This window comes from Ochotona curzoniae, unplaced genomic scaffold (genome assembly GCF_017591425.1).
Source record: "Ochotona curzoniae isolate NIBS_2020 unplaced genomic scaffold, NIBS_Ocur_1.0 contig_4501, whole genome shotgun sequence".
NCBI lineage: Eukaryota > Metazoa > Chordata > Mammalia > Lagomorpha > Ochotonidae > Ochotona > Ochotona curzoniae.
In genome coordinates, this window is record NW_024466307.1 from 1,581,089 (window position 1) to 1,593,179 (window position 12,091).

At 57.0% G+C, this 12,091-nt stretch overlaps 1 protein-coding gene across 1 annotated transcript; it reads left to right on the plus strand.

The window, feature by feature from the left end:
- Positions 1 to 1,942: 1,942 nt before the first annotated feature.
- Positions 1,943 to 11,744, plus strand: LOC121160235 (betaine--homocysteine S-methyltransferase 1). The gene is made up of 8 exons (XM_040985881.1): positions 1,943 to 1,975; positions 3,689 to 3,821; positions 4,793 to 4,911; positions 5,552 to 5,743; positions 6,188 to 6,335; positions 9,288 to 9,470; positions 10,461 to 10,689; positions 11,558 to 11,744. Exons 1-8 carry the CDS (start codon positions 1,943 to 1,945, stop codon positions 11,742 to 11,744), a joined length of 1,224 nt encoding a protein of 407 aa, XP_040841815.1.
- Positions 11,745 to 12,091: the final 347 nt, after the last annotated feature.

The following is a 12,091-nucleotide window of genomic DNA, read 5'->3' on the forward strand; positions in this document are numbered from 1 at the left end:
ATTGCAGTGCCAGCCCCTCAAATAAGTAAATCTCTTAAAAACAAAATCTTGAGATGGTGAAGCCCATGGGTCTCAGGGCTACGGGGAGGGCTGTGGGGAGCCTGTAAGGTACTCAGCACAGCTAACTCACAGAGCGGCAGGCTGACCACCCCGTCAGCACCCAAGGGAAAGGCTGAGAGGGGACGTTCAGAAAGCGATGGCAGTCCGTTAGGGTGCTGAGAGGAGGTCCTAGGACTCACTGCTGTGGGTGGGGAGATCTCCCGGAGGAAGGCTGGAAGAGGTCTGTGAGCCCTGAGCCCCATGGCTGCAGGGGCTCTGACCTCCACCGGGTTCTAAAGGGAGGTGCTGCAGAAGTGCAGGCCACCGCAGGGAACTGAAGATGCCTCGTGTCCTGCATCCTTACTCTCCTGTTTTCACTCACAGAGACACAACAGAGCTCGTCGCAACATCTCACAAACCGAGGGGAACATCCAGGCGGCTGCGCTTCCTGTCCCCAACACCCAAGCACCAATAATGGGAAACCATCTCAATGGTGCAAGGTTAACTACGACAATTTCGGACTCAGAAGAGCTATGAAAAGCTGGTTGCATTTCAGAGCCCCAAGTGGAATGGCAAGTGAAAGTCCTGGCATTTTTCCCATCCACACACTGGGACAGGCACTTGTTCGGCCATTGGATGTCTAGGGTCTCATTGAAACACAGGAGGGAGGATCTTCCCCCCCAGCACCAGTGCTGCCCACACACTGTGGAATATAAACTATGGTGTCAGGAAAGCACAGCGGGAACCAGAGGCTCCAACTGCCTTTCCCCAGGTTATAATAGCAAGGGACGGGCTCCAGTGCTCAGCCTGCCCCTCTCCTATGGGACCGACCTTCAACCAGAATGGGCTCTGTAGAAGCTCGAGGACTCGGTCAAGGCATGCTGCCCCGTCCACCACTCTGCAGAGATCAAAGAGTCCAGCAGCCATCCAGAGCACCAGGGGGCACGTGGTTCTCTGGGACTGGGACAAGGACCGGCAGGGTTGGCAGCTCCATGGGGGTGCAGGGGATGCCTGCTCACAGAGCTGTGGGTAAAGGTTGCACTGGCCACAGGTGAGCTGTGGACCCTCACCTGCCATGGATGCAACTGGTAAGAGGTTCTTTTGTAAATGGACTTAACGGGATGGAGGGGTGAGAACGGCTACAGACACTGGGCCACACACATCTCACCTATACCAACCATGTACACACCACAGCCAGGCACCCACTGGGTGAACACGGGTCAACATGCCAACTCAACGGAGGCCCTCGCAGTCAGCCAGAGCCTTCCTAGCCAACCCAAGCACTGCACAGCACGGTGCAGACTCAAGCCTGGTTCTTGCTGACCCAGGTCTCTGCTGCGGGAGGGGGTGGGTGAATCAATCTCCCTTCACCTTCTCATGCTTTCCAGTTTAAACCTGACATACTGATCATAAGCAAAATGAACAAGGTTTTGTTTAAACACGAAAGACTGCCCTCACCACCTGTTGTTGAGGTTTCCCGTGGTGTCACCAGGAGCTGCAGGGCCCCACTAGGTGTGCAGGGTGGATTCATGCATCCCTGGACGCAGGAGGCACTGGCCTCCACCAGGTACTTAGCCCGGGCTTGCGAGGAACTTCTAGGAATCAGGCCCTAGCGAGGGCCAGGCAGGTCAAGGTCAGCGGCCAAAGCACTGGGACACAGCTGTGTTTGGTCCCTCAGCTGGCGGTGGCCTCAGGCTGTCTTGTTTGTTCTAGGCCTGGGTGCCCCCTCCCATCCTGGGAAAGCAAACCTCTCCCCGGCTCTGGGAGAGGGGACGAGGCAGTCTGTACCCTGCCCACACCCACTGCTGGGGGGAGCCCAGAGTATAAAGTGCCGGCTGTGGGCGCAGGCAGGGCTCACCTGGTCTGTCGCACAGTGCTGTGTACACGTCCAGACACCACGAGGATGGCACCCATCGGGGGCAAAAGCACCAAGAGGGTGAGTGACAGAGATCCCGAGGCGCCCAGGCTCCAGGAGCCCAAGGAAGCCTGCACCCGCAGCCCATCCCCAGAGCAGGAGGACTCCAAACTTTTCTGAGCATCCCTCACTCCTGCCCCACGCATCCCAGGCTGGCTCAGGACCAGAGCGTGCGCCTGGTCCCTGCCACACTCCCACCTGCGCTCTGCACACTGTCGTGCCCTTAGCACGATTTTAAATAAAAACAAATCTAGCAGCTGCAGGTCCTAGCTGCCAAGCTCGAATCTGGGAGACCCTGGACATGCATGCAGTGCTGGGGATAGTGTCATCCTGGTAGGGAGGAGGGGGGCTTCCCAGACCTGGGGGGAGAAGTCAGGTGAAGCTGAGGGCTGCCTCCCGAAGGCCATACCCCTCATCCTGTGATGTTTGCCATTTGTCACATCGGTCATGAGTGCCAGCAGGTGTGAGGCGATGCTAAAGATACTCCACATCATTCCTAACCTGGACACCATCCAAGTGTCAGGGAGCCCTGGACCCCATCCTTCTGCAGCCCAAGTGACTTCCCTGGGCCAGGCGCCTTAACTTGTCCTCCTCCAACTCACAGAGGGGCCTTGTTCCTGACACTTCCTAGCTGGACAGAGAGGCACACACACACACACACAGGTCCCATCTGCTGCTTCTTCCATATGCCTACATTGGTTGGCACTGGACCAGAGAGAGGCCAGGAACTCGGTCCACATAGGATCCACCTACTTGAGCCCTCAGAAAACAGGTCGGGAGTGCCCAGAAAACAGAGTTGTGTCTGGAACCCAGGCACTCCAGAGAGCAGCAGGTGTCTCCACGCTGAGGCCTCCCCACAGCTGAAGTCTGTGAGTCTTTGAAATTACAAATTCGTTACACTAGAAAAGAACTTCCTTATTGACCAAATCCTTTGTAAGCCATGAGTCCAGGAAGTCAGGGCCCAGGCCTGTGAGTGCAGTGGCACAGGAGTAGGGGTCCCTCACATGCCCACTGCTCACTTACCTTTCCTTGGCCTTGTCAGAGTGCATACCTGGGCACGGCTCAACACAGCTGTTGCTGTAGAAAGTAACTAACTCAAACTGGCATCCATATGGGATGCCAGTGCCACAGGCAAAAGTTTAGCCTCCTATGCCATAGTGCTACATTTCAAAGACAGAGGGACATATTGAGAGGAACAAACAATGAGAGGAGAGAGAAATCCTGCCTTTTGGTTCACCCCCCAAATGGCTGCAATGGGCAGATACAGGCCAAGCCAAAGCAGCCTTGGACTCTGTCCAGGTCTCTCACACGGGCAGCTGGGGCACAAGCACTGTGCTGAGTACAGCCCTATTCCCACACGTGTCAGCAGGGAGCTGGACTGGAAGCAGTCAGAGGTTTAAGGCAATGGAAGTGCCCCTATCCTGGTAGTTTTACGCTGTGTATGAGTTCTAGTTACAGGATGGATACACTGTACAACATGTGAAACTTTGAAAATGTAATTCTGAATTTAGAATAAGTATATTCTCAGGACCGGTGTTGTGGCGCTATGGACTGAGCCACTGCCGGTGAAGTGCCAGGTGGAGTCTGCTTGTTCCACTTCAGATCCAGCTCTCTACAAACTGCACTTGGGAAAGCTGTCCCATGGATTTCTAGAACAATCACACACTTCTCATGAACGTACTCAAAGCCAGAAGCTCCTAGAACGTAACACATGCACACTTGCTCTGATCCCAGGGTATCCTAGAGCGGCTGAATGCTGGTGAGGTTGTGATTGGGGATGGCGGATTTGTCTTTGCGCTGGAGAAGAGGGGCTACGTGAAGGCAGGGCCCTGGACCCCAGAGGCCGCTGTGGAGCACCCAGAGGCAGGTGGGTACCAGGTCTGCTCCACTTCCTTCAATGCCCCTCCCCAAACTCCTCCGCGGTCCCCTCTCTCTCTAGCCCAGGTAGACTTCCACATCCATTGGGACGATGCAGCCAGCACATTGCCTGCTACTGTTCAGAGCTCAGATGCAGAGTTCTCCCTTCTCGCCCTCCCCCAGTAGCTCAGCTCTAGGCTTCGCCACCAGTGAGCTGGCCCCTGCCACCCGCCCGTGCTCTCGCAGACCCCACCCCGGCCGAGGCAGTGTCCCATGCCCATGCTCCCCCAGGGCCACTCTGGCCCTCACCCTCATCCGGGGGCTGTAGGAGACTGCCCTGACACTGAGCTCTGTGTGATTACAGCAGCTGCAGGCATGTGTGCCTGTGTGTGGGGACCCTGCCCCACTCTAAGGTCTGAGACCCTGAAAGATGCCAAAAGCAACACAGGCTAGCTGCTCCCTCACCTGGGGCTGCAGCCCAGACTCTTCACTCAGCCTCGGTTTCTGTCCGTCTGTGCCTGGTCCTTGCAACATGTCCCCGTCTCCTGCCCCTGTGCCAGCTTCCCACACCTGAGCAGCAGTTGCCTCCTTTAGCACCTAGGTGCTCCTCCCAGCCCTCACCGGGCCAGTGCCTCCACTAGCAGTCCTAGTCCCCCTGCCATGCAGCCCTTCCCATCGTCCTGGGGCAGCTACTGCCGCATGGGCTGTGGGTTGTCCAGGGCAGTGCGGTGGGATGCTCAGCCACATGCAGGGGCCATTTTGCACACATGACAAGGGATGCCCTGGTGGGTAATGAACTTCCACTCGCTGGCCTTGGGCTGGCAGGAGTGACCAAGGGTTCCTTTTGACCTCTCGGTAACACTAGGGTGTACACAGGCCAAGCAATCAGGGAGGGCAGCAGCTCTGGTGGGTACCCTGAGGGCTGAGGGATGGGGTCTGAGCCATAGGGGGTGCTGAGCCCCCTGCGCTGTCTCCCCACAGTGCGTCAGCTGCACCGCGAGTTCCTGCGGGCGGGCTCCAACGTCATGCAGACCTTCACCTTCTACGCCAGCGAGGACAAGCTGGAGAACAGGGGCAACTACGTGGCTGAGAAGCTCTCGGTGAGTGGTCCAGGACTTGTCACTCAGGGTCCCTAGACCACGTTGCAGGGCTGCAGGGAGCAGCCTACAGAAGGCCCATTTATAGCCAGTCATTCACTGGGTCCCTGGGGAGAGGCGTAAGCCATGAGAGCGCCCCTCTGACGTGCTCCCAGTCCTGCCCAAGGTAGAGAGATGAGGGGGGTCGGGGCAGGGTTGTAACCCCTCAACCGCAACCTCACAGGAGACCCATGGGGCTGTGTGCCCTGGCTGGGTTTGGGGTTTGCTGTGGAAGGGTAAGGGCCCGTTTTTCATGTCTCAAGTCATTAGGAAAGACCTGGTGAGTTACGTGTCGGAGAAAATCAGAAGAACTCTGCATCAGACACACACACAATTGCCAGGGGCTCTTCCCACTGCAGCCCAGGCATTGAAATCACCAATTTGGCTCCTGCCATGCTCTCACACACACGCACACCTTGGATTTCAGGTTACATCCAACAGGTGACCTGTCTGCCTTACAGCAGCAGCCACTAACCACCGGCGCTATCCCTGCAAACGGGCAGAGCAGCGAACTGCCCCGCGACCAGCATTTCCCCAAGTAAAACCGCGTATCTGTGTGGCCCATGAAGGTGCAGATGCCTTGTGTCCCCTCCCCCCACCTCAGGGGCAGAAGGTCAACGAGGCCGCCTGTGACATCGCGCGGCAAGTGGCTGACGAGGGAGACGCACTGGTGGCTGGCGGCGTGAGCCAGACCCCGTCCTACCTCAGCTGCAAGAGCGAGGCGGAGGTGAAGAGCATCTTCCGGCAGCAGCTGGAGGTCTTTGTGAAGAAGAACGTGGACTTCCTGATTGCCGAGGTACGGGAGGGCCACAGGGGGCTGGCGTGCTTCCTTGTCACCCCCGGGGGCTGGGCACCTGTTGGGACAGCAGTGTTAGTCCAGAAAGTCATTTCTGCAGGGTCCTGCATCGTGGTGCCTCCCATATGGATGCGGGTTTGAGCCCCAGCTATTCCACTTCTGACCCAGCTCCCTGCCTATGGCTTGAGAAAGCATTGGAAAAAGACTCAAGTCTTTTTTCCAATGTAGGTGTTTGGCTATATTTGATTGAGTCAATTTAATGCAGTACTTTCCAAATTTAGACTGAAATTCCTACTGACAAATCACCATTTGATTCTGTTCTATGTAAAAAAGAAAAACAAAAACAAACGATCAAAGCTAATCAATCAGCCCAGTTCTACTAAGCTGTCTGTCAGTGTTCAGTCCCGCTGGGAGCAGGACTAAAGGACCCCCACCTGCTTTCAGTATTTTGAGCACGTCGAAGAGGCCGTGTGGGCTGTCGAGGTCTTGAAAACATCTGGCAAGCCAGTGGCTGTGACCATGTGCATCGGGCCTGAGGGTGACCTGCATGGCGTGCCGCCAGGCGAGTGTGCCGTGCGTCTGGTCAAAGCAGGTAAGAGCCATGCCATGGCTGTGCGACGGGGGGGGGGGAGCTTCGGGAATGGCGAAGGCACCTGATGCAGGAGTACCAGCAATGGCATCCGTCTCAGTCGTGGCAGGGGTGAATGCATGCCGCCAAGGTTGTTGAGAAGGGCAGCTAGAGCCGTGCTGTGGGCTCAGCAACCAAGAGTTGAGAAGAACGTTCTGGAAAGTCAGAAGCAGTAACATACAAGGCATTTTATTTACAACTTGTCTCAAGGGGAGGTCTTGCAACATCAATATCTTGAAAGTTAGCTGGCCTCTCTGCCAGAGTTGTCGCATTCTGACAAACCGCAAGTACACTCTGCTCTTGGTAATTGGTATAATCAGTCAAAAGAATTATTTCATAGCAAATACGAACCAACTAATAAATCTCTTATGCAATTTTGTTTCCTAGTATTGGGTTTTGTTTCCAGTAGGAATCATGTACTGTTTTCAGAGCTGCCTCTCTTGAAAACCTAGAGTCCCTCGGAGCCAATGGAAGAGCCCAGCTCACCCCAAGGAACTGAGAAATTGTGACTGAACCTCTGTCCAAAATCCTGTTCTCCCTCAAATCCCAAGTCTCCACGAATGTTGCTCGTCATCCATAAGTTACCTAGAGGCCTAGATTTGACCAGAAACATGAAACCAAAGAACAAGAGAGTCAGCTTGGGAAATGCGCCAGAGGCTTGGGGACCTCTGTCCCTAGTAGGTACAGTGCCTGGCCCTTGTCCCTCACCTTCTGAGCTTGTGTCCTGGCTGACCCCTCCACTAGACTATAGGGTGCTAAAGGCAGAGGCGTAGGCGTATGTGGCTCCTACCACAGCCTTCACCAGCCTGTCCTGCAATACTTCATCAGATGCCACCCCAGGTACCCTGACCTGGCTGCTGTAGCCCAGGTGATCACCCCGTGCTCCAGGCCACAGCCAATCCCCGTGCATACTGCTCATGGCACGTTCGGTCTGTAAGAATGCTCACAGCACTGTCTGGTCACACCAACTGAAACAGGTCTCTTGCTGTGGACTTTGGGCCTTGGATGCAGTCCTGTGCTTCATGGATCATCAGACAGGGAGGATGTATTGGTGCTGCCACCTTAACCTGACCCTACAGCACCCTGCACTAAGGCACAAACCCTCCTAGTCACAGGCCAGGCCCTGTAACAACATTTCCCCATACGCCTCTTACAAGGAGCCGCACACCTAACAGGCAGCCAGTCAATGGTCGAAGGGTGAGCAGCACAACACCCCGGACAAGAAGGCAAGGCTGTGACCTGCCGAGTGAAGACGAGAAAGCCGTAGCAAGGTCAGCGTCAGAGACGGAGATGTGGGAGGCAGGCATGCTGATGGTTTGCACGTCCCAGGGTCTGAAGGCGAAGAGGAAGAGGTGACGTTGCAGGGACACTGCAGCATCACTCCTCAGTCTCGAGGAGCAGTGTACACGTCACTCCACGAGGGCAGCAGGAAGCCGCACACAAAGGGCACGGGGGTCATGGGGCCATGGGAGCCAGGAGCCGGGCCAGGGTGGGAGCAGGCCTCGGCCCACTGGGCTAAGTGCTGCTGACACAGTTAGCAAGGCACGGAGACACAGATGCAGCTCCTGGACCCAGCTGGATCACGACAAAGGCTCAGGAGAGCAAGACCTCACCAGAACAAGCAAGAAGACCAAGCCCTGGACACAGCTCCTTGTGCACCACTGGCCACTGGGGGCCGAGTGCCACCAACGCATGCTGTCACCACTTCTGGCATCTATGTAAGGCAAGCCCCTGGGCCAGCAGCTGGTCAACTGCACTTCTCTCTGGCCTAGGAACAACCCAAGAGTCCTTCAACAGAACATAAAACAACTCGGCCGTGAGAAAGAGTGCAGCTCTGCTAACACGCTAGGCCAGGGATGAGCCAGGGCAGCCCAGGGTGAGCCCTACATTCCCACACAGGGGTGTCCATGGCAGGCATGAACTGCTGCCTGAACCCCATGAGTTGGCCAAGTGAAATCAACCAGCCACAAAGGGGCAGATCTCCTAGCGTTTCTCTTCACAAGTATCTAGAAAGAGTAAATCTACCAAGTAGACTGGAGACTGCCAGGGGAGGAAAAGAGGGAAATTGCTTGATTGCTTCACTGGCACAAAGTTCTCTTTGGGATGGCGGAAACTTCCAGAGATGATGGCAGTAATGGTGGCACAATATTGAAAATGGAATCGAGGTTGCTGAGGCTGGCCAATTTTTTCAATTTCAGAAAATTTTCCTTTGACAGTTCTTCCCATTCTGAAATGACAGGATAACAGATAGCCACTGCCTGCTCTAATCCTCCAAGAGAAAAAAACTTCCAGAACAGTGTATGAGCCCTGCCAGGCAGACCACCCCTGGTGCTATCAAACACAATGGCCACAACAGTTGCTTTCAATGAAAGAAAAAAAAAAGAGAGAGAGAGAGCGATGTCTGCAGTCTGTCAGGTTCTCACTAAATCAGACCTCCTGGCAACTTCCAAAAGAAAACTTGAGGAGGACCCTCTGGAGGGCTGGTGATTCTGGAAGGTGCCAGCAGTGCCTGTCAAAATGACTAACAGTCCACCGTTTCGATCATTTGAAGGCATGGGACACAAAATTCCTCCTAGAGAACATACCCTAAGGACTTTTTCCTGAATGACGCCCCTGCCCTTATGCCAGCAGCTCCTCGTGCACTGGCGAGCCACAGCGCTCAGTGCTGGGAAGCTGACTGCAGTCAGAGCAAAGCTCGGCTGACTTGGTTCATTTAGGAAGGAAGATGGACGCCGGGACAGGCATGTGCTGCTTCAACTGGGCCAGACCCTCACCAGCATCCTGAAGATGCTGCCTCCCACCGGCGAGCGATGGTTTGCAGGGCCAGCTGCAGCAGCTGTCTGGGCAGGAGGGCAGATGGATAGGGGCCCATGGGCACTCAGTGCACCTAAGCCGAGTCCTCCTTCCCACTCACAGGGGCGTCCATCGTGGGCGTGAACTGCCACTTCGACCCCTTGACGAGTCTGCAGGCGGTGAGGCTCATGAAGGAGGGCCTGGCCGCTGCCCGCCTGCACGCACACCTGATGAGCCAGCCCTTGGCCTACCACACGCCTGACTGTGGCAAGCAAGGCTTCATCGACCTGCCCGAGTTTCCCTTCGGTGAGTCCTGCGCTGGCGAGGGTGGTAGTCCCTACTGATAAACGGCAGTGTTTGGGGTCAGGGTAGGCACTAGAGACACGTCCCGTCTGCTGGTCCCTGGGTCATGGCAGCCTGGAAGGACCACGTGGTCAACCAGCATGAGCCTCTGGGCTGCCAGGAAGTCACAGCAGACAAGCAGCAATGACAACGGGTCAGGCCTCTGGGTTCCTGGGCAGTCGGGGGTGGGGCCGAGGGGAGGGTCTGAGCCAGGCCCTGCAGAAAAGCTCCGTATTGCTCTGGACCTGAATCTCTACCTAGGCAAAATAGGGGCGGGTAGTCATCTCCCAGACCTGTATAACGCCCCAGGACAGATGTCACTGCAGAGGTGCTGTGCTGGGTGGGGACCAGGGCCTCCCTGGGAGGACCATGCGGCCCCATGAGAATGGCAGGGCTGAGCAGGCAAAGAAAGCAGACACATGCACCGGGGCACGGGGCAGCGCCGCTGTCTGGCTGAAGCCACCTGGAGAAACAGCCCAAGAGGAAAAATATTTTTTTCTTTGGGATAAAATACATATATGTATATATATCAGGAGAGCTTCCATTTGCTGATCCACTCCCCAGATGTGTACAATAGCCCAAGGTTGGGAGCTGAAGCTGGGAGCCAGGAACTCCATAGGTCTCCCATGCTGGTGACAAAGACAGGAAGCTGGGGTCAGGTGCTCCAAATGTGGGGTGTGGCTGTCCCCACAAGCAGCTCAGCCTCCAGACCAGATGCCCTGCCAAGTCCCAGATATTCCTTCTGCAGCACACAGATCCATCCCACAGATCCAATCTGAAATGCTCCCACTGCAGGAAGCTTGTGGAGAAACGGACATGAGGGGGTGGGGTCCTTGGAAACGTCTAGAAGGCTGGTGTCACTGCAGCAGAACTGGACTGCACTGATGGCTCCAGAAACGTGAGCAGCGGCAGCTGGCCTTGCAGGCTGACTGTGCCCGCTAACATTTCTTGCAGCCCTGGAGCCCCGCGTGGCCACCCGCTGGGACATTCAGAAGTATGCCAGGGAGGCCTACAACCTGGGCGTCCGCTACATCGGCGGCTGCTGCGGGTTCGAGCCCTACCACATCAGGGCCATCGCGGAGGAGCTGGCCCCGGAGAGGGGGTTCTTGCCCCCGGCGTCAGAGAAGCACGGCAGCTGGGGCAGCGGCCTGGACATGCACACCAAACCCTGGATCAGGGCCAGGTGAGTGCGTGCGGGCACTGCTGGGCAGATGGCCTGGGGTATCCGCAAACACCGTGGCTGCATGTGCAATGAGCGCGGATCCGGGGCCTGCAGGGATAGGGATGGGCAGGGCCTCTGCCTCCTGAGCTTGTCTCCATTTGCATTGGGGCAAATGAAGCGCGGTGGGGGCAGGGCTCCCCAGCGCAGGCTGGCAGTCCGCCATGTTGTAATGCAACCGCGAGAGATGCAGTGGAAAACGCAGCTGAGAGAACCAGGGCGTCGGCCTGTGGACGGCGTTTCTAGCGGAAGGGGTCAGCGGCTGCTGCTGGGCGGAGGGGTGTCCCAGGCCCTGAGGGGACACCAGCCGCACAGTGTGGGGTCCCCCGGGGCAGCAAGCTGGCCAAGGCGCTGGCCTGTCCCCGGGAGTCGGCACCGCCGCACGCAGGGGCTGGGCAGGGCGAAGGAAGGGCACCAGGGGCTGTGCCAGGGGACCAGCAAGGAAGGAGGGGACGCCGGCAGCGTCGGCACAGGCCCTGAGGAGCACTGCGGCCGGGCAAGGTTACCTGTGCGGCCAGCCGGGCGTGAGGGACTCTTCTAGAAGGTCGGCCTCTGAGGAAACAGGGAGCTAGCGGCCCGAGAGGGCGCAGAGGTAGCGGAAGTCGCGTGGAAAACACGCAACCTAAGTTCTTAGCTGTTGGTCTCTACGTCCAAGAGAACAATCCAGTCACCGCTGAGCTACGGCCGGGGCGCAGCATGGCGGGCGTGCCTGGCTGCGCATGCTCGGGAGCCCCAGCGCGCGGGGTTGTGGGGCGCCCCGGGCGACGCCCAGCTTCGGGGTCCCGAGTCCAGCTCCAGGCCGGGCCTGACGCGGGGCGCCCTGTCCACGCAGGGCCAGGCGGGAGTACTGGGAGAGCCTGCGGATCGCCTCGGGCAGGCCCTACAGCCCCTCCCTGTCCAAGCCGGACGCCTGGGGAGTGACCAAGGGCGCGACGGAGCTCATGCAGCAGCGGGAGGCCACGACGGAGCAGCAGCTGAGAGAGCTCTTCCAGAAGCAGAAGGTCAAGTCCGCGCAGTAGCTACAGCTGTGGGCTTCTGCCCGGAGGCCGGTGCCCACCGAGGGCGAGGAGGAGAGGGTGGGGAAGGAAGGCTGGTACCATCTGCAGGAAAAAGGATTGTAAACGGCAACATCTGGCCACTTTAGGTTACCAAGAAGCAAAAAAAAAAAAAAAAAAAAAAAAAAGTGTGTCAGGGCCACTTGCAGGGACAAAGCACCGTAGGAAGTAACTTCGAAGTCGTTTTGAATTTGGCCCTCCCAACAAAAACCATTTGTATAATGACCCAGCCAAACATGGAAAAGGCCACCCTTGAAATAAAAGATGCAATTGTCTCTGGTGCCTTCTCTTCCATCCCTTCTCTTCCTGTT